The 23691-nt window shown below is 37.0% G+C and overlaps 1 protein-coding gene across 4 annotated transcripts in view; it reads left to right on the forward strand.

Moving 5' to 3' along the window:
• MARCHF6 (membrane associated ring-CH-type finger 6) overlaps positions 1-20369 on the forward strand; it is a 55387-nt gene extending 35018 nt beyond the window's left edge. For 2 of the 4 annotated variants that reach the window (XM_064443374.1, XM_064443373.1), the window contains exons 17-26: positions 1103-1203; positions 1898-2035; positions 3820-4021; positions 8302-8371; positions 9525-9721; positions 11107-11241; positions 13318-13407; positions 14735-14867; positions 15818-15953; positions 17772-20369. In XM_064443374.1, coding sequence (XP_064299444.1) covers positions 1103-1203; positions 1898-2035; positions 3820-4021; positions 8302-8371; positions 9525-9721; positions 11107-11241; positions 13318-13407; positions 14735-14867; positions 15818-15953; positions 17772-17862 — 1293 coding nt within the window. In that variant the 3' untranslated portion in view covers positions 17863-20369. The remainder of the gene's footprint in view (positions 1-1102; positions 1204-1897; positions 2036-3819; positions 4022-8301; positions 8372-9524; positions 9722-11106; positions 11242-13317; positions 13408-14734; positions 14868-15817; positions 15954-17771) is intronic. The other 2 variants (XM_064443376.1, XM_064443375.1) reach the window with 1 other exon arrangement.
• Positions 20370-23691: the final 3322 nt, after the last annotated feature.

The following is a 23691-nucleotide window of genomic DNA, read 5'->3' on the forward strand; positions in this document are numbered from 1 at the left end:
TCAAGAAGAATGGGATTTGATTTTTCCTCTTTTACATAGTTAAACACGGATTTTGCCTTTTTAGTCTATAGTGGTGCATTTATGTGAAGTGTAAGAATGTGTTTAAAATGTAATCAGTTTCTAATCTGATTCCTTAAGGAAACAGGATTTCTAAAAGTGCATGGTCTTCATGTACCTGATATTCCCTGCTAAATTTTGATCTTTCATCCAATTTAGAATGTGAGGAAAGAGAAACTGAAAGAAAGATCTTTTGAGGCTTCTACAAGTTGCTTGAAAACTCAGCCACTAAGGAAAGAGACGAATCCAAAAATAGTAATTCCAGTGCTGGGGGAGAGGGAAGAAAGTAGAACGGTCTGACATGATCCTAACTGTCAGCTGGTCAGTCAGTGCTTATTCAGACACAGTCCTATTTGGCGAGGGCATGATAGCATATTGGAGTGCCTGGGATGGAGTTAATTTTCTTCATAGTGGCCCAAGTCCTTCAGTGCTTTGGATTAGTGGCTGAAAGAGCATTCTAACACACAGGTATTCTGGCTGTAGCTGAAAAGCACTTGCACAGCGTCAAGGCTCTTCCTCTTGCCTGCTCTGCCCTGTTCCCTCACCCTTCCAGCGAGCTGGAGTTGGGAGGGGGGCCTACCTGGGGCAGCTGACTCAGACTGACCAAAGGGGTATTCCATACCATGTGATGCCATGCTGAGCAGTAAAAGCTGTGGGAAAGGAGGAGGGAGGGTGAATGTTCATGGTTATGGCATTTGTCTCCCTGAGCGACTGTTAACATGTGCTGCAGCCCTGCCTTCCAGGAAGTCACTAATTATGTGTCTGCTGATGAGAAGTAGCAACTGAATTATTCTCTTTGTTTTACTTGTCTGCACAGCTTTTGCTTTCTCCATTAAACTGTCATTTTCTCAGTCCATGAGTCTTTTTGCCTTCCTTCTATTTTCTCCCCATTCAGCAGAGAAAGGAATGAGCGAGCATCTGGGTAGATGTTTGACTGTTAGCCAGGGCTAACCCACCACACAGAGGAAACATGTCAGAGATGGGTGGGAAACTAGGTTTGGGATTTTTGGTATTTGGACTAACTTGTTTCACTTCCTTATTGCAGATTGTCTTTGGATCAATTGTACTGCTCATGCTCTGGCTTCCTATACGCATTATTAAGTATCTCCTGCCTACCTTTCTTCCATATAATGTTATGCTCTACAGGTAAGCATTTAATTTTAAAAAGATGGTTTTTTTCAGTCTCCCTATAACTAGAAAACTGTGTACTTACACTCTTTTAGCATTAATGTGACGTTGGTATGTTTTGTTTGTTTTCAGTTAATCTAAACTTCATTGTTCTAGAAAAGTAAAAAGATAAAGGATGTGGATACATCACACAATTCGTCAAACAAAAAGCTACTAAGGAAAATAAAAGGCATTTTGTATTACTTCCGTAATGATAACTATTCGGTGCTTATATGCCCTCGACACACTTTCCCCTTCAGCTTTTTGATAATGAAGTTGCTGCCGTGTTTTTCACATTCATTCCTGATTATCGTTGCTTCAAGAATAAAAGTATGCCTGTAACTGCATTTCTTTTTAATGATAGCTCTATCTTTGTTTCATTGTTGTTTCAGTTATTATTTAGATAGAAGCAAATAGAAGAGCAAATCGTATTCTTTGGTATCTTTCTCAACGTTTTTTTTCTTAAATTTCATGTGCACTGTGCACCTAAGTGCCTAAACACTTAACCTGTGATCAGAGTAGTATGTAAGGAAAAATGTCTGCAAAAACCTAAGAATTGTTCCTGTTGGCATCCAACACACTTTTCTATTGTGGTGTTAATATAATTCAGTGTAAAAGTCTGCTATCAGAATGTTCCTTATGTTTGATTTCCTACTCTTCCCATTGTTTCTAGTGATGCTCCAGTAAGTGAACTTTCGCTAGAGCTCCTTTTGCTTCAGGTGGTACTTCCAGCTTTGCTAGAACAAGGTCATACAAGACAGTGGTTGAAAGGTCTTGTACGAGCATGGACTGTTACTGCTGGCTACTTGCTGTAAGTACAGAAAGTCAGAATCAGCTACAAATGTTGTGTCCAGCTTAGCCTTTTAATGTGAAAGCAGCATGCTTTTTCAAGTGAGTTATCCTAACAAGTAGCTTGAATTAGCTATTTTACATTTTACAAATAAATACGGGATGAGAAACTTGTATAGTGATTTCCAATGGAAGCACCTTCTTCTAAGACGTAGTTGTATCTACTTCTAGACTAGTCTCTGACAAGTAATTCTTTTGCTGCTGCATTTTATAGTACAGCAGTATTACAGCATTTGCTTAGTAAAAAAAAAAAATCTATAAAAGTATGACTGACACAGCTTGTTAACTTTCTATTATATGGAAAAAATTAGACACGTCAGCAGAGCATTTCCATGAGTCATCTAAGTAAAATTCATGTGCAGATCTTGCATTTCTTGCTATAAGTGGGGGAGGGAAAAGCATTTAGAACATTAAGCTGAAGAAGTGAATACTTTTAAATTGGGGATTTTGAAGTCCAGTCTCTAAAGAAGGATAAACTGTATCTTTGTCAGCTGAAGTAAATTATTATACAAAGTGAGGTTCTTTAATTTAGACTGCCAGGCAGAGTTCTAGGAATTAGAATTATTTTTTAGTTCATATGTTTGTCAACTTTTAAATTTAACTTCGGAGTGTATTGGCATTCTCCCATCATGTATTGCTCATTGTGGGCATTAATATTATTAGGATGAAGATTTATTCTTTGCTAAGTTATGTCTGAGACTCTGAGAAAATTAATGAAAGATTTTTTTTTTCTTCCACTGCAATCCAAAATATTTATTTTAGCTTTTCATAAGGAAACTCTCCACCACTGTTCTCTTAGTTTGCATTTTGGGAAGTTATTTTTGTAATTAATTTGTCCATGTTTTGATAGTGTTTAAGCATGATGCAAGAAGAGAATTTTGGACATGATGATAGAAAGGGCTTTCCTTTCTCCACTGTTGCAGCTGTTAAGAACAATTGTGAAATCTCTTCAGCAATTCTAGCTGAGCAAAGATGAAAATATTTTCCTCTGCTTTTCTTAAAAAGCAAACTGCTGTGAAAATGTCTTCATTGCCTGCCAATAGAATATCTGCATGCATCTTACTGCTAATAAAAATTCTGCTAAAGCTGAGGAAAACAAACCCCAGAAAACCCAATATGAACATTAAGAAGTTTTACTCAAATATCTGTTTGCTAATGTTCTATGCAAGAAATATCAATGGAATACTTTTTAAAGTAGATTGGCTCTTCCTAGGATTGATATTCTTAGAAAGTTGTGAACAGATTTTGAGCAATTTAGAAACTTCTTGGAAGACTCTGCCGGACTGTGTACTTTTGAAAACATGTCTATAGCAATACAGTACTGTCCTTGTACAGTTTAGGTTTGCAGGCACTTGTTTCCGGTAGAGCTTAGTAGCAGTACAATAAAAGCTGTCAACTGAGCTGCCTGCTTATACGAACTGAAATATCAATGCAATTTTCCATTTATATACACAACTTTAATACCAGATGTTGTTTCTAAAGCAGTCAGAGATAAGCGGTCTTCATTTGTAGCTGTATTCCCACTGCTCTGATCTGCATCCACACTACCATTTTTCTTAAGTTCTGTGTTCAGGATGACATTGAGTACATTATTGGCAAATGGTTTATTTTACTTGTGATAAGTAAATTCTGCCAGTACTCTTGTATGAGTTTTGTACAATTTGTACTCATTCTGAGTAGGCCTGTCTTTGTGTATGATTCTCGTTCATACCGAACAGAACAAAACTGAAATTTTGATTGTTACAGGGATCTCCATTCTTACCTACTTGGCGACCAGGAAGAGAATGAAAACAATGCAAACCAGCAGCCTAACAACCAGCATGCTCGCAATAATAATGCCATTCCAGTTGTGGGAGAAGGTCTTCATGCAGCCCATCAAGCCATACTTCAACAAGGAGGACCTGTAGGTTTCCAGCCTTATCGTAGGCCTTTAAAATTCCCGCTCAGGGTAGGTATATCTAACACATTACAGTAAAAGGGAAAGGCATTTGGAAGATGGGTATAATTTTTTTATAAGAAAGATTTGGCCCACATGTTATCAGAAGTCAAGTGGTGGGTCATGTTGGTTTTGTGTTTTGTACAGTTTGCATCTTTCTAAAAAGTAGACTTACTGTTATTTTCACAATATTTTTTTAGCCTGTAACTGAAGACCTTCAGTTACCATTTATATAATAGATCCCATATGTGTTGTGTATTATCTATTAGTTCATATCTTATTTTCCTAACAGTAATGGAGAGAAATATAATAACCCCTCAGCAAATGGGTAGTTCGGGAGTCTCTCTAACCAAGCCATGGCTTTCAAGAGGGCGTACTGAAGTCTTGTAGCTGAAGTGTATTTTAAACTTCTTTTGCTTTATTAAGAAATTAAATTGAGAACTTCTCTTGTGTCTATATTAAACACAGAAAGGTGTTACAATACTTGGAAGTTCTAGAAAGTTAAATATTTGCCAACAACATTTCCTTTGTAACTATAGGGATATAGAATAATATGTAGGTCAAACTAGATAAATTGTTTTGTTGTTACCAGAACTCTGAGTTAATAAAATATAAACTTAAATGCAGCTCATTTACCATGGTTTCAGATATAGCTCAAGAATGGAAGTAATGGCTGAAGTTAGAGCAGTGCAGTATTGCTTCTAAAGTTTCCTTAAAATGCTGAATCCAGCTGAATTCTTGTAACAAAGTACAAAATAAAGCTTGCTTCCCCCCCAAAAAAAAACCCACCTCAGCCTAGTAGAACTGAAAGCAAATTTGAAAGTATTTTAGGATTTTACAACTGTTGAGCTTCTGGGTGTTTTGAAGCTGCGGCTTCAAAAGTGGAGAGAGTAAATTCCCTCCACTGCTGTTTTTACCCTCTGAAATGGCTCTCTACAGGAATGCATGAGCTACAGCACTGTTGTAGAGGAAGCAGTGGGAGGAAGTAGCTCAGGGATGAAAAGGCTAGGGAAGCAGAATGAATTTGCCCTCTCATAGCAGCTGCTGCTACATCAGTTTGGTCTCAGTCAGAGCATGCTCCGACTCCCTGTTATGACCAATTTAATCTAGCATAAATACACACTTACTACTGAAAGGAGTAGTGCCAGTCTTCTTTCCATGGCAATTGCTCCTTTCTTCCCTTCTTAGTCTATGCTGGAACACACACATGATGAGCTGGAACAGGAAACTGGTCCAGCTGAAAACTGAGTTAATATGCAGAAGACATTAGTTAGACACATTTCAAAGTTCAGATAAGACTTTTGTGTTACTTTTAAAGAAAATATGATACTTGCGACATTTTCACTTAGACTGAGTCAAGTTCCTATGAAGTTACTGGGATGACAGACAGGTTAATTGAAATTAGTTCCCTGTTTGGCTGCCAAGGAGGCAATTAAAGTGGATTCTCACTTACTGTGACCTGGCAATATATAACAATTGTAATGTGGACATGCTGCTTTCAAGGAAGGGGTGTGTTAGCCTAGGGACTCATTAAATCCTTTCTAGAACTATCTTTGCATGGGTTGTTTTATTTTTTGTGGATGCATATAGATGAGGACGTGCTGAAATCTTCTCTCCCCCTCTCAAACCATTGCGTAGTATAAGCTTTCAGTAATTCGGGGTGCTGACCTTGAACTGGTGATAATAACTAAGCAGTTCCATATCCAGCTGTCAGACTGTTTTTTCTGGTCTACTTACCTTCATCTAGACATTTTAAGTTGTTCTTTGGAGACTTCTTTTTATTTCTACATTCTGTGGAAAAATCTGATTCAATAGAATTTCTTTCCGTTGTTTGCATCAAGAGATGTGACGAGCACTTGCACAATCTCAAACACATGGTAGCTCACTGATAGGATTCTATGTCCCTGGTTCCACTTGTTTGAAACATTTAAATAATGAATCATTCAGGATCTGTAGGTACTTCAGTTGTGATTTTTGGTATACTGACCTTGGTTCTACTTGGATAAATTAATCTTAAAAAAAAGTGTCTCCTGCACAGACTTTCACTGTGGAACAATACCATATTTTGATTATTTTCTTAGTTGGAATTTTAAGAATTCGAGAAGGGGAAAAAAAAGAAAAAAGTATAAACATCTGATCTTTCTATGCTTTCATTACATTTTTTCATTTTAACCAAGTTGTGAGAACCTAGAAGAAGGTCTTTTATATTCAGTTTTTATTATGTATAAATATTTTCCACTAGAACTCACTATGTCCATACGAATTAAGCAAGCAATCAGAACTGATCCTTCATGTTATTTCAGTTACAAATAAGCATGTAAAACTATGGGTTTGATTTTTTTTTTAAAAAGTTAAGTACATACTGTTAATCTCAAACAAAAATCAAAAGATCAGATTTTTTTAAAAATTATTCTACATCAAAGCCTATCATCAGTTTTATCAGGCAATCTAGACAATTCTTCCAACTCATTCCTTTTTTTAAACAAAGGCTGTCTTGCAGGGACCTCCCAAAGCTTCTCCAGAACAAATGCTGATGTGTAGAATTTGTTTTCCCACTACTGCCTTGCCTTTCTTTAGCCTTCCTTTTATGATCCATAGTTGTCAGCAGAGCCTGCAAACTCTGGCAAGCTTTCTCCTGAAGATTTTTAGGTTTTATTGCTTCACTGTTGATCCTTTAAAAAAAAAACAAAACTATAAAAATATATTTTAAATTACTTTTCATAGATTTGATATGTTATTTCTAAAATCCCTTTTGGCTTGTCGTGCTGTAGGTTTGAATTTCACTTACTAGACTTTATCCATTTTCTGGGTTGGGTTTTTTTTCCTCCACCCCACCCCCAGATGTTATTTCCAACTTCTGCAAATATCTTCTGGAAGCCATTTTTATCCATTTTTATTTTACTGTTTACTGTGACAACTTTGGGGAGACTGTGCCAAACTTCCACTTCAGGGTACCTAAATCAATCTCCTGTGAGCATTTTTCCTTTTGACTACTATTTTTCATATTCTTTTAATTAACATCCTCATTTTAGCTAGTTTGCTTTTTTGAAATAATATTTTGTGGTGGATTTTGGAGAGAGGAGGGCTGTCCTTGCAACATCTTTGAGTCTGAGTATATTGCAGTCACTGTCAGTGCTGCTTCTGTGATATGAATGACTTGCTGCCTGTGCGTTGTTTTGGTCCAAGTCAATAGTTACTCTTCCTCTTGCACATTCTCTTGCTCACTGATCCAAGAAGCAGCCATTTATGGCGTCTGAAAGCTTCATGTCAGCTTTAGTTCTTCGTGTGTTGTTTGTTCCCACACGGACTGACTTTTCCCCAGCGTTCCCCAAGTAACTGTTGGTCCCAAGAAAGTCACACCATCTGTTCCTCACCATTGAGAAAGGTGTTTGGGGGTTTTTTGCCTACAGTCCAGATATCAGCTACTTTGGCTTTCTTCTTTCTGTGTTTGGGATACCCAACCCTAAAGAGAGTATTCTGTGAAAAAAGGGTATGTGGCTGTCACCTGGCAAGTAACAGGGCATTGTGGAATCATCCCTCTTCACGCAAGCTAGTGTCCGCAGAATCACAAGATTTTCCTTCCTTTAAGCAGTGCTGAAGATCCTAACCTAGAGATGAGGCTGATCTGCATTGTCTCCAAAAGTCTTACAGCGGAGAATGTGTTACAGATTTAATTTTCTTAGAAGTCTGTTATGATAAGGTGTTCATTTTCCCATAGTAGGCTTGCTTGTTGTGTGGCTTTGATTAGTGAAGCAGAACTTCATAGCACGTGGTGCTTTAGACATTCAAATATTTAAAGAAGTCAAGTACATGAGAAATCTCTGACAAGATGTAAACCTGACTAAGGAGCCACCAGCTTTGCTGTCAGCTGTTGGTCACATAAACCTGAGGGCATGTGGAAGAACTTTCGCAGCAAGGTTTTCCTTATAAAACCACTGACTTGCTTATCTGGCATACAGAGCTAGAAACCTTTCAGGGTTAACTGAGAATTGTTGTGTTGGTCAGTGCAGAAATAGAAATTATGTTTTTAATGTAACATAACAAAGAACTTCAGTCATTCAAATGTTCGTTTTTACTGTTGTGAAAACTGATATGAACTCTTTGAAAAGAAATACACAGTACTGTGGGTGTGCTGTATGTACTGTGGATAGGTTTCTTATCACTTATGCAGTGAAACCTCAGTTGGTATTTGAACGTTCTAGTTTAGTTGCCTTTCTAGGATGATACATATTTTTGGGTTTTTTGGCTTTGGTTAAGTAACTTAAACTGTTTCTCTTTTTTCCATCTTTCAGATATTTCTTTTGATTGTTTTCATGTGCATAACATTACTGATTGCTAGTCTTATCTGCCTTACCTTACCAGGTAAGTCTATTATTATAAAACTGCCATTAAAAACAACTCATCATGTTGCCATGCTCAACAGTAACAGATCTTTTAACTTTAAACAATGGTTTTAAAATGAGTAAACATGGAAATTTGTCTCATTTTTAATGGTACATCATCAAATTTTAACAGTCTAAAATGTAAATGATAGAGATAATACCTGTATTTAAATGACAGAGATTGCAATTTCCTTTGTTTTGTTGTAGAATACTTTTAAGGGCAGGTCTCCAAGTGCTGAGACAACCTCTACAGTAGCATTGAGAGAAAAAGAGAACTGATAGTCTTGCACCTGCATTACCATTTAGAGAAGGAAAATGTATAGGTTGTTACTAGGTCTTCTACAGTATCTTCTTTAATTAAATATTCTGAAGGTGTCATCATGACAGGTCACTAGGAGACTTTGAAGTGATATACGTGCCGCTTCCCAAATATGTATGAATAAGTACTTTAACCGAATCAAAAGCGCTTTGTAGGTTTTTCTTAATAATTTGGAACAAACTAAGACATGTAAACTTGTTTGAGTTTTATAACCTGGCTACTGTAGCGCCACATCATTTTTACCTCCTTGTAAAGTCAATCTGTTGTGATCAGAGTTATGAATTTTGTGATGGTTTTAATAGTAGTACAAAAATAATTCCACTATAATATAAGTAAATAGAAACACTATTAAAAAAATGAAATGGAGCAAATGAGTCTCACGTTCTTGTCAGAGAGCTTCAGAAGACCCATCAGTAAGTCTTAAAGAATGATGAGGCAGTGAAGTAACCCAAACATAGCTCATAAGATTTAAGTTCAAGCTTATGCCCTAATCCATTATTGCCTTTGGAGTTCTTAAGATTAGTGTTTAGGCTCTGCATAGTACAGTATTCAGTGCTTTGTTTTGCTGTAGTTCAGTTCACATTGCTGGTGTAATGAAATTTTAGGGGAAAAAAGCCCTCTACGTGTATGTTTGGCATCATCTATGTAAGTATTTACGTAGTGCTTCACACCTTCGTGCCTTAGGGGTATAGTACCAAAATGCTGTTTTATGCTGAGTATTATCTGTGCATTGATATTTAACAATAAAATTGATAAGTGTTTTTTAATAGGCATCCTTTCTTAATACATCCAAAAGAATTACTCTATTTAACAGTGTTTGTGTTTTCAGTATTTGCTGGCCGATGGTTAATGTCGTTTTGGACGGGGACTGCCAAAATCCATGAACTGTACACAGCTGCTTGTGGTCTTTACGTCTGTTGGCTAACTATCCGAGCAGTGACAGTGCTGGTCGCCTGGATGCCGCAGGGTCGTAGAGTGATTTTTCAGAAGGTCAAAGAGTGGTCTCTCATGGTGAGTCTTGAGAACGTTCACTGACTTCTCAAAAAAGTAGCTAACAAAACGTGCTGTTTCAGTTTTGCTGGCAGGTTTTACTCTGTAATGTACACTTCATTTTCAGACCATTTTGAAACTTTTGCAGCTTACGTTCCCATTGCATAGGGTAACTATCTCCGTAAGCCATTTAGCACAATGTTAAGCAATCAGTGTAAATAAGTTTGCGTTTATATATTTATATATATGTGTATGTTTTTCTGTTTTCTTTTAAAAGTGACTATGTTGCATTATATTACCCATATGTCATGTGTGCTCAAATACATTTATGTTTGCATGTACACCTGGAAGATTAAATATTACTCAATTAGCAACTTGACATTATCAAATAAAAAAGCTAGGAAAGCTGATAGATGATGAAGAATGTGTGTCTACAAAGAAGCTTGATGCATATTTTCAGAAAGATCTTTGATTTGTCAGATCTTTGTGTTACTCAGATTAATAATTTTAAAGAAAATATCCTTTTTTATTACTGGGAGTTCAGATTCTTACCATGGCAATGAATTTATATCCCACCTTTTTATCGTGGTTTCAGTTTAGAGGATTTCTGTAGTAGATTTCTTGCCTAAGTGTAGTAATTTTAAACATTTGAACATAAATGGCATCTTCTGATGGACATGCTCGTGTGTTTATTGGACTATTACAGACAGAAGAGCAGTATAAGTATTTCATGTATTACCCTGTTTCCCAAGCATCTCATGCATCATTTTCGTTTAGGAAATCTTAAGTTTCTTTAAGAAAATTCAGAGCTAAAATGTAATGCTCTACTTGTCCTTTGTCCCTTCTCTCTTGATCGTGTTAATTAAGTCAAACTAGTTTTGTATCTAATTTTTGGATGATGCATGTAAATTAAGCTAATTCTAGAACAAAAGAAAGATTCAAGCATGGTAATCTGACTTAAAAATGAAAGACTTCGAAATATTCCATAATGAATTGAGTTTTTAAGGTTTGGTTTTCAGTGGAGAAAAAATCAGTTTTGGAAAGATTCTTCTCCAATTTTCCAACACAGAAGAATACTCAACGTAATGAAGTGCCTCTGGATAGTATTCCCTACTGATAACAGTCAAAGGTGATTTTTATGGTTTAAAACCACGTGGACACCAGTAGGCACAGTCATGCCTTTTTCTGGAGGGGGCATGGAGTTAGGACCCAATCTTGAAAACTCACATTGCAAAACTACATATGTAATAAAAATCATTTCTAGGGGTATGTATGTATGAATTAAAGGTCTGTGTAGGGTTTTTTTTTTGTCCAGCTCTCTCTGTTTGTAGTTTTGTGTTACATTTTGAAGTTCAAACAAAAAGAGTCCTCTGATAAACACATTGGATGTCTTTGGGGTTTTTTAGATAATGAAGACTTTAATAGTGGCTATACTGCTAGCTGGTGTGGTTCCACTTCTGCTCGGTCTTCTGTTTGAACTGGTCATCGTTGCACCTTTGAGAGTTCCTTTGGATCAAACACCTCTCTTCTATCCCTGGCAGGTCAGTTGCTGCCATTCTTCTTCTGCTTTCGATACATTACTTAGAAGGGAGGGGTATGGGAGTTCTTGTTTCATGTTGCTTTAGTGCTTCAGAGCATTTCCTATGTTTCTGTGTGGCAGAGAAAAGACAGCCGGTCTGGCTGTGAGGATTATTTAAACCAGAAGGACGTGCTTAGGAATTTTAAGTATGAAAAGCTGAACTTTGTTGGATGACATCAGAGGATCTTTGCATTTTAGTGATCAGATAGACACTTCTTTTCTGTAGCACAATTGTAAAGCTGTGTACAGAAGTTAGTATAGCTGTATGTATGCACGGACTTACACATTCTGTCTGACCTTTCCTGAAAGCTTTATGCCTCCAGTTAGGCAGCAAGAGGTTCAGTTGATCTTTTTATCCATACAAGGTTTTAATTCAACAATGATACACACTATGAATGAATTTTTGATATGCTTTAGGATCATTCTGGTTTTAGGTTGAAATGTCAAATCATTAATACAAGATTTTGTGGTAGTAGTGTTCTGTTTTTCCTTTAGTCAAGTCTCACAGGTTAAGGGAGTGCAAACTTTTTTCCTGCAAGTCGGTGGAAGAAATGCAGGTACAGTGGATTGAGTGACAATCACCTAGTGCATCACCTAAACTGAATTATGACAGAACTTCTAACTCAAAGAAACCCGAACTGAGAGAACCATAGTTCAAAAGATGTAGAATGCATATTACTAAATAATGAGAAAGTGTTCAGGGATAGTGATTTTCTAAGCTGTCCACAAACAAGCTTTCATTTATTTTCAGTATCCAAATGTTTGAAAGCCACAATACAAAGAAGAATTTGACTGCTAATTTAAATATTCCATTATTGTATAATACTAGTATACTTTGGAGGTGTCTAAGTAAATGACTAGTATGTCAGCACATCATGTGACTGCAGTGGTAGATGATCATGGTTTCCAAACAGTTTTGGAAAGAAACCGTAATGCTAGGGATTCTAAAAATTCTTAATTTTTGCATGTTAGTTCTTTAAAAGTTCATCATTAAATATACTGAAAGATTTTATTTTCATGTGGCAGAGCTTCCTCAAAATATCAGATTAGAGACTTGTTCTAAATTAATAAGGAGCTACTGAAATTGAGAATAATTTCCATTACTCACAAAAGAGCATAGAGTTACATAAAGGTTACATGCTTGAGCAAACACAAAGCAACTTTAACACTTACTTTTTTTGTAATAGGTTAAAAAAATTAAAAACTTATCTGGGGTAATACACATGAAGAAAAGACGTATTTTTAAATAATTGGTTAAAGAAAATATATTGCCCCAGCAGTTTAAGAAAGTTAATTTACCTATGATGTCTTAAGTCTTACCAGTTCTGTAGCTGTTTATTCTGCCTTGTCAACCTACACTTGGCATTCTATTTTTGGTGGTTTTTATTGAAGAATCTCTTATAAATGTATGTAATCCAGAAAGGACAGACTCATGACGTGCAGTGTTTACTGCCTGTAGTTATATTGTGTTCTTTTAATTCCATGCCATGATAATTGTGGTATATGTTAAAGCATAAATTTTCCTGTAAACAGGATAACATTCTTTTGTGAGGAGCATTGCTTTGCTTTGTTTAGATTTTCTCACATCAGGTTGGGTTTTGCGAATAACTACAATTTAAAAGAAAAAAATCTTTTTTCCTGACTTATGTGAGCATCTTAGTATCTTGTTTCTCTCCTTTTTTTTAAAGGAATCAAAATAACTTATTTCTAAGTAAATGTTAGCTTGTGCCAGAATGTTAGTCTGTTGCTTTAAGTAAGTGTAATGCCTTTATTCTGTATTTGCCTTTGGTTTAATAGTAGTAGCTGATTTTCCTGGCTCCAAGGAGTTGAGTATTTTACAGATGTCAGTTAAACTTGAGAGCGTCCTCTTTCTTAGGCGTTTCCAGATGTTATCACCTCCTGTAAACAATGTCCCATGTAAAAAGAAAAGTAATTGTCTTTTCGCTTATAAGTAATATTAACAAGTTGCTCTAAAAGCTTTTGCCTGTCAAACTATTTAAAAATATGTTAATGATAATGGTCCATTTTTTAAAATTAGGACTGGGCTCTTGGAGTTCTGCATGCCAAAATTATTGCTGCCATTACACTGATGGGTCCCCAGTGGTGGCTGAAAACTGTTATTGAACAGGTAGGAAAAAATTGTCCATGTAAATTATCTGTATAATACACTTTGAATATGTTTTTGACTGTGTAAATCAGAAAGCAAGTAATGGAATAATTTGAGTAATTGAGTAAAACTCAACTAGTCTTGTAGAATCCTTTTAAACTGTATAGCCTAATCCGTTAAGGTACACCTAACAATAAAACAAAAATAAACCTCAGAAGTCCAAAATCAAGAAAATGCATATATGGGTATATGGAATTTAATCAGGTTTCTATTAAAGTAAGAAACATCATTATTTCTTCAGATGAATTCACGTGTCCAAATAGAGAATTTCTGCCGTCTCCAGAGCTGTTCATAGATGAGCCACATGAAAGACAGCATTTCCATTCCTCTTCAATTATTAAGCAACACAGAACAGTTTCTGTGAGCAGTTCTGAGTTGCTTTCTTTGACAGAAGTTTTTTTCTTGATTATAACCTTTAAGTTCTTCAGTTGTCGTCTCAATGAAGTATCTCAATTGCTTGTCAGAAAGTAACTTTTCAGCCCTGCCCTACATGTAATGGGTATGGTGCATGTCCTGACCTCTGTACAAAAGGTGCCTTTCTAGCACATAGTCTTGGCTGTTAAGCCATTTACTGATCACTTCAGGTGTCACACAGGAGAAATGTGGGATTAGTTCTGTGAGTACCTTTTGATACATACCACGGCTCTTCCTTCTATTTTGAATGCTCTCCCTGGGCCTGTTTGTCATACACACACATTCTCCTGAGCCATCCTGAGGCTGTGGGGCAGAGCCATCGTCTAGCTGTAGGTGGTAGCCTTTTGAAATCAGTCTTTGCCCATGATCAGTCAAGTCATGTTGAGACCTTAGCTCCTCGAATTATGGAGGCCCAGTCTTCAGACACAGACTGTACATGTAGAGGCTCTGGTATGCCAACCAAGCACAAAATAAGATCCTTTTTTTGCCTGTGTTACCAAGTTTAATAGATTTGGTCTATTAGAACACACAGGATCCTCTTTCAGCAAGGTAACAGCACAAAGTGATCCCAGGTCACCCACAAAACCATCTATTTAATGGTCTTTCAGCTGGTCTCTTGCACTCCTGCAACCAAATCACAACACACTTCCAGGTTAAGTTGCTCTCCTGGGCACTATTTAACTGATTTCCTGGAATCCACATGATGTAGACTGGCACAGAGTCTTTCCTTCTTTGACTGTGGCAGTCATGGTTTTCAGGTTGGGAACGCCCCTTTCCTCTCAAGGAGAATAGTGTAACCTCGTAATTATTAATGTTAGTGCAAAAGTGTGGCTTGCTTTATTGTTCTATTCTACTTCTAACTTGTTCTTCTTAGGTATATGCAAATGGGATTCGCAACATTGATTTACACTTCATAATCCGTAAACTGGCAGCACCCGTAATCTCTGTTCTGTTACTTTCCCTGTGTGTACCGTACATCATAGCTTCTGGCGTTGTACCTTTATTAGGTATGTATACATTCAGAATATCTTTTTATCATCTGATGCTTTAGAGTAATATAAATATACCTGTGGAAATATAACTTGAAGCCCCATGTTATTAACAAAAAAAAACCCACCTATTCTCCCAGTAAGTGTGAATGCTTAAGGATTGCTGTGTCATCCTAAAAGTTTGGGGGGTTTTGAGAAATGCAATACATTATTCTGACTGGCATTTTAATAAACCAAGTGCACAATACATCAAGAGTATAGGACTGCATAAGATCTAGCAGCAGAAACGTAGCTACCGAGCTAGTCTGGGAAGGGGATGGTTAATTCATTTCTTTGAACAATCAACCTTTGCTTTTAGTCTCCCTTTAAGAGTTATACTGAGCTGAACACAACTTTTCTGACTTGTCAGATTCTAAAGGAACAGATAAAAATATTGGGTTTGTTTTGAGGTTTTCAGTAGTAAAATAAAATATAAATTGTAAATATAGTTTATTTTTTCAGACTTTCCTACCTCCTCATAATTGAGGGAAATAATTTTATTAGAAGCAGGTAGATGTGCTTTTTCGTCAACAGTTGTCTTTATAGCTAGTTACTTCTGACACTAACAAGATGTTCAAGAAGTCCCATTTTATCTGTCAACCTCGAACTTGAATGCAGATTTCTATAGTGTCAACTTTTTTTCTGATACAAGGTATATAGAAGTCAATAAGCAAGACGGGCTGATAAGCCCAATTTTTTTTGGTGTGGATTTTCATTGTGTTAATGGAAAACTTTCAGCTTTAACGCTTCAGATGAAAAAGAAGAGCAGCTGTCACATTGGATCTCTGAGATCAATGGATGTGTTATTTATTTCACAGCCCTTATAAAGTTACAGCATAACAAGAAGTATAGAAGCAGGTACAGAAGCAGAAATGTGTGTGTTACTTCAGCAGTGTTAGATTATGTGAGGGTTGTGTCCTGTTTTGTAGGAGTTACTGCTGAAATGCAAAACCTAGTTCAGCGACGAATTTATCCTTTTCTGCTTATGGTGGTGGTTTTGATGGGAATTCTGTCCTTCCAAGTCCGCCAGTTCAAGCGCCTTTATGAACATATTAAAAATGACAAGTGAGTATATACATGTGGGGTTTTTAATTTTTCCACTTTAAATTGTGATACCTTCAGCTTAAACTCGGGTATTGTAGATACTTTGGTCTAAAAGGGAATTTAAGAAACTTTCTAGACAAATGACCCTCTGAAGCAGACCTAAACTGTTCTTGGCAAATGTTTATCTGTGGTTCAGGGAAACACAAGGATAGACTGTCTTTATAGAGAGAAGACTCTCCACCCCTCTATATCTAACCTGAATGCTTTTTACCACAAATGAAGCTGATTGCTTGTTTGTCTCCCCCTCTGTAGTCTCGAAGGACAAGTGAATGTAATAATTTATGATATATCTGGAAGTAAAATAATTTCTCAATCTGCTGCTTACAAAACCATTCCTCCAACCTTTTCTGCATAACTGTTTTTCTGATTCTTTCTACTTGTTAGTCCAATTAACCTGTTAAAGAACATTCTACTCTCAGTAGATCACTTTATACTTTAGCACCTCTTATTTGATCAGCTGATGTATATCCTGTTTGCCACCTGCCTTCTTAACATGTTCTGCAGAATTTGGCCTACTGTGGTATGCATAGCTGGTATTTATATTTACAAATGGGTTTTGATCTAATCGTTAATATCTTTCAGGCAGTATGTGTATTGATTTGCAACTTAAAATAATGTTACAAGTTGCTTTCTTGTCTAAATAAGCCATGTAAACAGTACACAAACCTGTGAAAATATATCTAAGTGAAAATTACTTTGATACGAAATTAACATACTATGTAGACAAGAAGTTTGTACAACTTAAGTTAATGATCTCCTTTCAGGAAGTAAGCAAGTGTAGTCATGTTAGCCAGTAGAGATCGATGGTTTAGAAATACACTTAGTTAAATCTTTCCTGTAACAAATCTTAAAAGCACATACAAGTTTTTGTGACATTTTGAAATGTACAAAAGAGACATGATGGTTGTTCGGTACCGTGAGAAAAGGAGCGGTGGTGAAAAAGTTTCTAAATGAAACAGCAGGTTTCAGGGGAAGAGTCCCTAGGTGTATATTGCTCTTCTTCTACATGTAGAACCAGGATACAAATGGAAGCGTGGAAAGGAATTTAGATGGCAAAAAGTAGGAGCGTGGAACAATGACATAGAGGAAGTAAGGAATAATGTGTAAGGTAGGAAAACTGCCAAGCTGGTGAGATGTTGAAACCAAATTTAAATAAAGGAATCTTGCAGCCCTTAGGCTTGACGTGGAGTGGCATTAGGATATTTTATCTCCCTTTAAGAAAGATTGAGATGCAGTACAAGTCCTTCCTTTTCAATATTTAATTTTTTCAACTAGGGGTCTTTTTCATTTGATATATGAGCTGAGCCTCTCCTACTCTTACCTGATGCATGTTCTGCATCCGTGGCAGATTCTTTTTTGAACTTAGAACCTTATTAGCACTCATTTGGTTATATATCTGAGTTGTTGGTCAAGTGGCAGTGGCTCAGACACTGCAAAAATGCTCTTAAAAGTATCATCGAGCAAAAGGGCTGGGTATATAATGCAAACACACTATTTATATTTCATATCTTTATTCAGCTTATTATCTGAATTGTATGACTACTGAAGTTAAGGCTGTGAACACAAACCTGTAATGTCTGTATTCTGTTACGAAATGCCTGAATGTTGTGAAAAAAGATGAGGATGGTTGAAGACCATTAAGGTGGGAGGGATCACTTGTAGAATAACTTTCACTGAACTGAGAAACCTACTTCTGCAGCAGAGGAGTGAGAGCAGATTTGCATTAAAGAATCACATGAACTTCTGTTCCATTCTCACTGTTTTTTACTATAATCCCAGGTACCTTGTTGGGCAACGACTTGTGAATTACGAACGGAAGTCTGGTAAACAAGGCACGTCAACAACTCCACCTCAGTCTTCACAAGAATAGATGGTCATATTAAACATCTTGACCTTCCCTTTGCCTTTACATGTCCTTTTTTCATAGACTTTTCTTCAGTCTTTGGATATCTCTCCCAATACTACTCTCAGCAGAGTTTTGGATTCTGTTAATAGCATCCAGAAAGCAGTTAAGGCTCTCTTCCTTATCTGCGTTTTCTGATGTTATCAATGCTGTCTGAGGTCTGTATATGTGTAAATAGAAGCATCCTGACACCCTAAAACCTTGGATTAAAAAGAATGTGCATTGTACATCTTTAAAAAAGTATATTAATTTATTAAATCTAGTTGTCACTTTATTTTGGACTGCTGTTCTGTTGACAGTGTGCCACAAAGCAATAGTGCGAAGAGGCAAGATGTTTTTATAAAATCTGGAGATTACTTTATGGTGTTCATAACAGTTCTTATTGTAGTAATCTAGTATGATTTTTCATGAGTGGAAAGGCCACACGGAGAATATCAGAAGTAAATAACTGTCTTACAGTCAGCAATGAAGTGGCTGTGGTGAGAACATAATGAACTATGTATCTTGCTGTCAAGTCTTTTTTATTATTTTGTATAACACCAAAGCTGTTGTACATTTTCTATTGCCTGATTGTTTTTCATGTGTCTGAGTTTGTAATATTGTACAGTTGATGTTAAATCAAGAAAATATTTCCTCTTCTGAGAATTCAAATGTACTTGTTGAAGCTCAGCTGGGTTTTTCTGTTTGGTTGGGGGTGCGGGGGGTTGGCTTTGGGAATCAGGATTTCCTGAACTGAAACAGTAAACTTACTAAGGCTAGGTGATGGAAGCATTTAAAGGTACCAAGGAAAATTAGATAGGTTCACAACTTACATTATAGCCAATTTCTTATCAATAGTAGAATTTTTCAGGATCTCAAGAGGAGAGGTGAACCTTATCTGATGTGTTTGCACAAAGAGCATCGTGTAAGCAACATTCTGACCTGGTCCTTAATTAAAGAGCTTGAAATCTTTTTTCTGTAAGTTACCAAAGCTGCAAATTGTAGTACGAATTTTATATTGCACAATTACTTAAAAAAAAAAAGACCCACAACAACAAAAAAATCTTTCTTTCAGAATTGGTTACTGTGAATTTTTATGGGAATAGTAGTGAGGAATTGATTGATCACACACCATTTATTGCCTGTTGGGCAGGGAAATCCATATGCTATTAAACAAGCAACGAAACGTTAGCAGGTTTCTTTGCATGGACGCAGTCAAACAAGAGCCACCAAACCAAGTCTGTATTATTTCTATATGTAGATAGGGTTCTTTTGCGGTAATGTTTGCGGGTTTTTTATGTAGATATTCTAAAGAAAATACATAACAGTATCACAAAGCTTTAAATAGCATCAAATCACATGCTTAGATTGCAGTATCTTTCCTGGATTAAATGGGGGAAATGTGAGTATCCATTGCAGTAATCAGAAAATTGATGGAACATTTAACTTGCTACTCGGTACACTGTCCTTCAGTATTCTGTACTTAACCATATGTGTATATAATTAATACTTGAGAATCTGGCAGCTGCTCTGAGATTGTCATCTCCATTTATTGATGTTGCATCTCTGATCTGGCATGTTTTGACCTAATGTGGTCCAGGCTGTGATGGTGGTAGTGCACTTTTTGGTGTCTGGACCCCCATGTTCTAAGGCAGTGAGCACAAGCCAAATACATATGAATCTACTGGCCGGAGGATTGGGCTGTCACTATCAGAAAGTCAGAAACTACTATTTTATTAAATTACTGTTGTCCTGATGGTTTTGAACCACAAATATTACCATTTGGAGTGATTATTAGGAAATTTCCAGTGAAATGAAATCAAAAATAACCAAAATATTCCTCTCATTCACTGTTGTTGACTAAATGCTAAATTGAGTATTCGCCCTGTATATTTTTATGTGCATAAATGCTGCATTTGACTATTCACAGTGGTGTACATTGTGGGACAGATATATTTTCACAAGATTAAATTCACTGGTAACGTACATTCTTTCTTACGCCAAGATTCTTTTTTTGACGTATCTTTCATAAACAGTTCGTCTTGCCGCTCAAATATTGCGAGCACTACTGTGCATCATGCAGAATTTGCAGTAGTGTGGTTCTTGTAACTCTGTGTTTTTATCTAGACAAACTGGTCTTAACATTAAAATTTATTAAGAAAAAGCCTTTGTGCTGTTTCTTACTAGTGTTGTTTTACAAGTCATGACAGAAAAAACTGAATTGGGCCAGCCAGTCATGTAATGTGAACTCTAACTATTTTAATGTAGCTTACATTATCTGTATTCACTCTTTGTTATTGAGAACTGGTTTCAAGTCAAACTGTTGTGCTTGCTTTTGCACTGCTTTACAGATCCCAGGTGAAGTGAAGTTTGTTTCTGAAACTGTCCATTGTGAACTTATCTCCTTATCTCCTTATTTTTACATGTGTTTCGGGAAAGAAGATGGAGGTTGTATAGAACAAGAATTAAATAATGCTACTTTTTTATTGTTTCAAGTTTTAAGTCTGCCTTATTGTGCTGTGTACTCCTCTGGCATGGAAACTTGATAGTAAGCATGTCAGTTAACTGGCTGTTACAGAGATTGCCAGCTGTCTTGGTACCAGTGGCTTCCATCTGTGCTCGAGTAATGCAGCATGCAGTGGTCTTACATTGCTCTTCGAGTGGGAAGAATTCTGTGTGCATGTGTGTGTGTGCTTTCACCACAATTTGTGTTGACCTTGGGTCTTGAATGGAGCGGTTGGAGACGCCTCCTGGCTTAATTGTATCCCCTTTGTGGTGTTCAGTATCTAATGCCCTTAGTCCTTCCACAGGCCTTCATCCAAGAACTGTCAGGTGGCTCCGTAGCTATCTTTTCCGTGCTGAAAGAAGTTAATTGCAGCATGGCTCTGACTGTTTTTACACAGAGTATTTTATATTGATTAAAAATAGTTAAAACTCTGCATCCTTGCTCTTGACTCCCTTCTCAGCTGGGTAAAGCCTAAGTTACTTGTTTTTGAGGGGCCACTGGAACGTTGTAGCTATTTTCTGCCAGTAACTTCCTCAGTAAGATGCCAGCTCCAACACCAATCACAGCATTCATGTCACTTTTCAGCTGAGTGCATTAATTCTTTCCTTGCTTTCCCCTAAGCTTGAGCAAACATCTTCATAAAAATCTGCACAGCAGCCCCACTATTCTTCAGAGAACTCTATAAAGGGCTTTTTACCTTAAAAAGCACGAGTGACAGTGCTTTGCTGGTTGCTTTGCCTGACATGCTGGTCAGAGTCATTTTGTTTCTTCGTACTCCACTGCCTGTCTGTTGGTTTAGACTAGAAATCCTTTGAGGGGGGGTCAGTGTTTCTGTTCTGCCTGTCTTGTCATCGGGCACTGTGCAGCCCGAGCAACGAGTGGGGTTCTTGGCAGAAATGAGGATACAGATAAACATTAAACAGAGAACTGAATCTTGGTAGTATAATGAAGGTCAGGATGCCAAAAAAAAAAAAAAAAGCTGTCCTCTGAAACAGATAAGGAAACAACTTTTACAAAGCGTAACGGTAAGTTACAGCTCTCTTACTCTGTTATTTCAGTTCTGAACTAGAGTAACCAGAACTGAAGAACTGCATAGTTGTTAGCAGTTTTATTAAATCTATGATGATTCCAGAAAAGCGATGCCTGTGGTTTTAACTTCTTTGCTTAGAAGTCACCATAAATTGAGAAACAATGTGCTGAAATCAAAGTTACTCAATAATGGAAATTTTTAGAAGATGGCATTTCCAGAGGTCAAGTACTATTCCAAAATAAACGGAATGTTTTGAATTCCATATAATACTGAGGAATGAAGAAATTACAAGGTTATTTCACAACTCTGCACATCAGTTTGCTGCTTATTTGCTTTACGTGCTGAGTAGTGGCTAATGCCAAAGCTGCACGGGCGCTTTTTGTTTCTGCTTATACAGGGGGAGGAAATCAAGCATATCTGGAGTTGTCTGACATCGGGGCGGGGGGGGGGGGGGAGGCAGGGGGCACTTAACCTTACTTGTCTGATTTATCTGGCATCGCTTGGCTTTCAAGGAGGAAAATGAGACTGGTTTTACCTAGAGAGAACTGACTTCCTTGTTGCTTACAAAAATGAAGATCTCTGCAAAGCTCATTATGTGTATTGAATAGAATGGATGTATCAGAACATTGAGAGTGAAGGTCTACATTGGTGCACCTTGTTCTGCAGGTGCAAGTTGTGCAAGGGGCTGGGCTGGGTTCGGTAAGGAATGTGCTGAATCTAAAAATACTGCTGCATTATGAAGGAGCGTTCATGGGATATTTAGGCTAGTTGTGACCAGGAGCTGTGGAAGCAGGAAGCAGCAGCAGAATTTCTAAGCAGTGGATATACTTTAAATGCTCTTAATTGGTAAAATGCATGGGGGGGGGGAAGTCCTCGGTGTCAAGGAAGAATCTGAGTTACTTCTTTCACTGAGGCTACACTTATATATTTACTGCCCATGTTGTCAGAGTTTGATCAGTTTTTTCTTAACCTAAATTGTTCAAGCCTTACTGCTTTCTACACCTTTGGGCCAAGATTCTCAACATTTGACCCATCAATGTCCTTCTCACTGTGCCTTTCTGCGATCCCTTTTTCTTCCTTATTGAAGGGGATTTGTAAGTAGTGTGGCTGTTGGGTCAACCTGTGTAATCCTGAGTTTCCTTAAACAACGTTGCATTAACCTGCCTGTAATTAGCAACACCACCAACCCTTGAAGCTGAAGCCACCTTCCCTCACCTCCCCGTTGATCGTAATTTTACTCATCAACTATCTCTGAGGTTATTCCACTCTATTATTTGTTATACTGTCTTAGTCTTCTTCTATATCCATGAATTACAGTAATCTTGAAGCAGATGTTTTAGTGTAATCACATGTGAAAAGCATGCTACTTTTAGCTAAAAAATATTAGTTCCCTGAAGTATAAATGCCTTTTTAAAAAGGACTCAATATCCCAATATGCCAAACTTAAAACATGAGTAATTACGCACATACTTTGTGTTAACACAGGAGTAATGAGTCAAAAATGTGCAGTACATCTGGTTCTGCTTATAAATCAGGAGACTGTAGAGTAAGGATGATCATAAATCATGTAACTGCTGGTTTTTTGCTTTTCTCTTCCCCCACCCGCAGTAAAATGTGTGCTGATTTCTGGCCATTCAGGGGCAAAGGAGAGAGGAGAGCAGCGCCCACGCTCTACTTTCTGCAAAGATCAACAAGCATATCCCCAGAGTGTTTCCCATTACTTGATGCAGTATGTCTTGTTCATTGTTGTTACATGTAAGCATTTATACAAAGATTAATTTAGCCATGCCTTTATAGATTAAGCATGTTGCAGAGCAGCATGCAATTGATTGGTCTTTTATTTTCCAATTATTTTTCATTCTCGCATGAAAGTTTTTAGCCTTTAGCTTTTTCCAACAGTTTGCAAGTCATATAGAAGAATGAGTTTTAAGAATACGGAGATTTTCATGAAATACTCATAGAAAATCTTTCCACTTACATGCTGCCATGTCCCATAATATGGTCTGGCAGCTCTATGCATGATTTTGCTGCACTGGACCAAATAGCCAGAAGAAGTGAGGGTGTGACATTTACTGTTTGAGCATCTTTTAGGATAGTTCCAAGTGTGTCTGAGGACTGCGGATCATGGCAAATGTGAAACTTCTACTGTTTACTTGTTATCCCTAGACACCTTTGAAAAACTGCATTGTGAAATTAATTTAATTCCATTCTGTAAACCCCTGCAGGACAATGTTTGCTACAGTTAGTTTTTTTGCCATAGTGTTCTTGGCCGTTTTAAAGT

The sequence above is a fragment of the Phalacrocorax carbo genome, chromosome 2 (genome assembly GCF_963921805.1).
Source record: "Phalacrocorax carbo chromosome 2, bPhaCar2.1, whole genome shotgun sequence".
In the NCBI taxonomy this organism is placed as follows: Eukaryota; Metazoa; Chordata; class Aves; order Suliformes; family Phalacrocoracidae; genus Phalacrocorax; species Phalacrocorax carbo.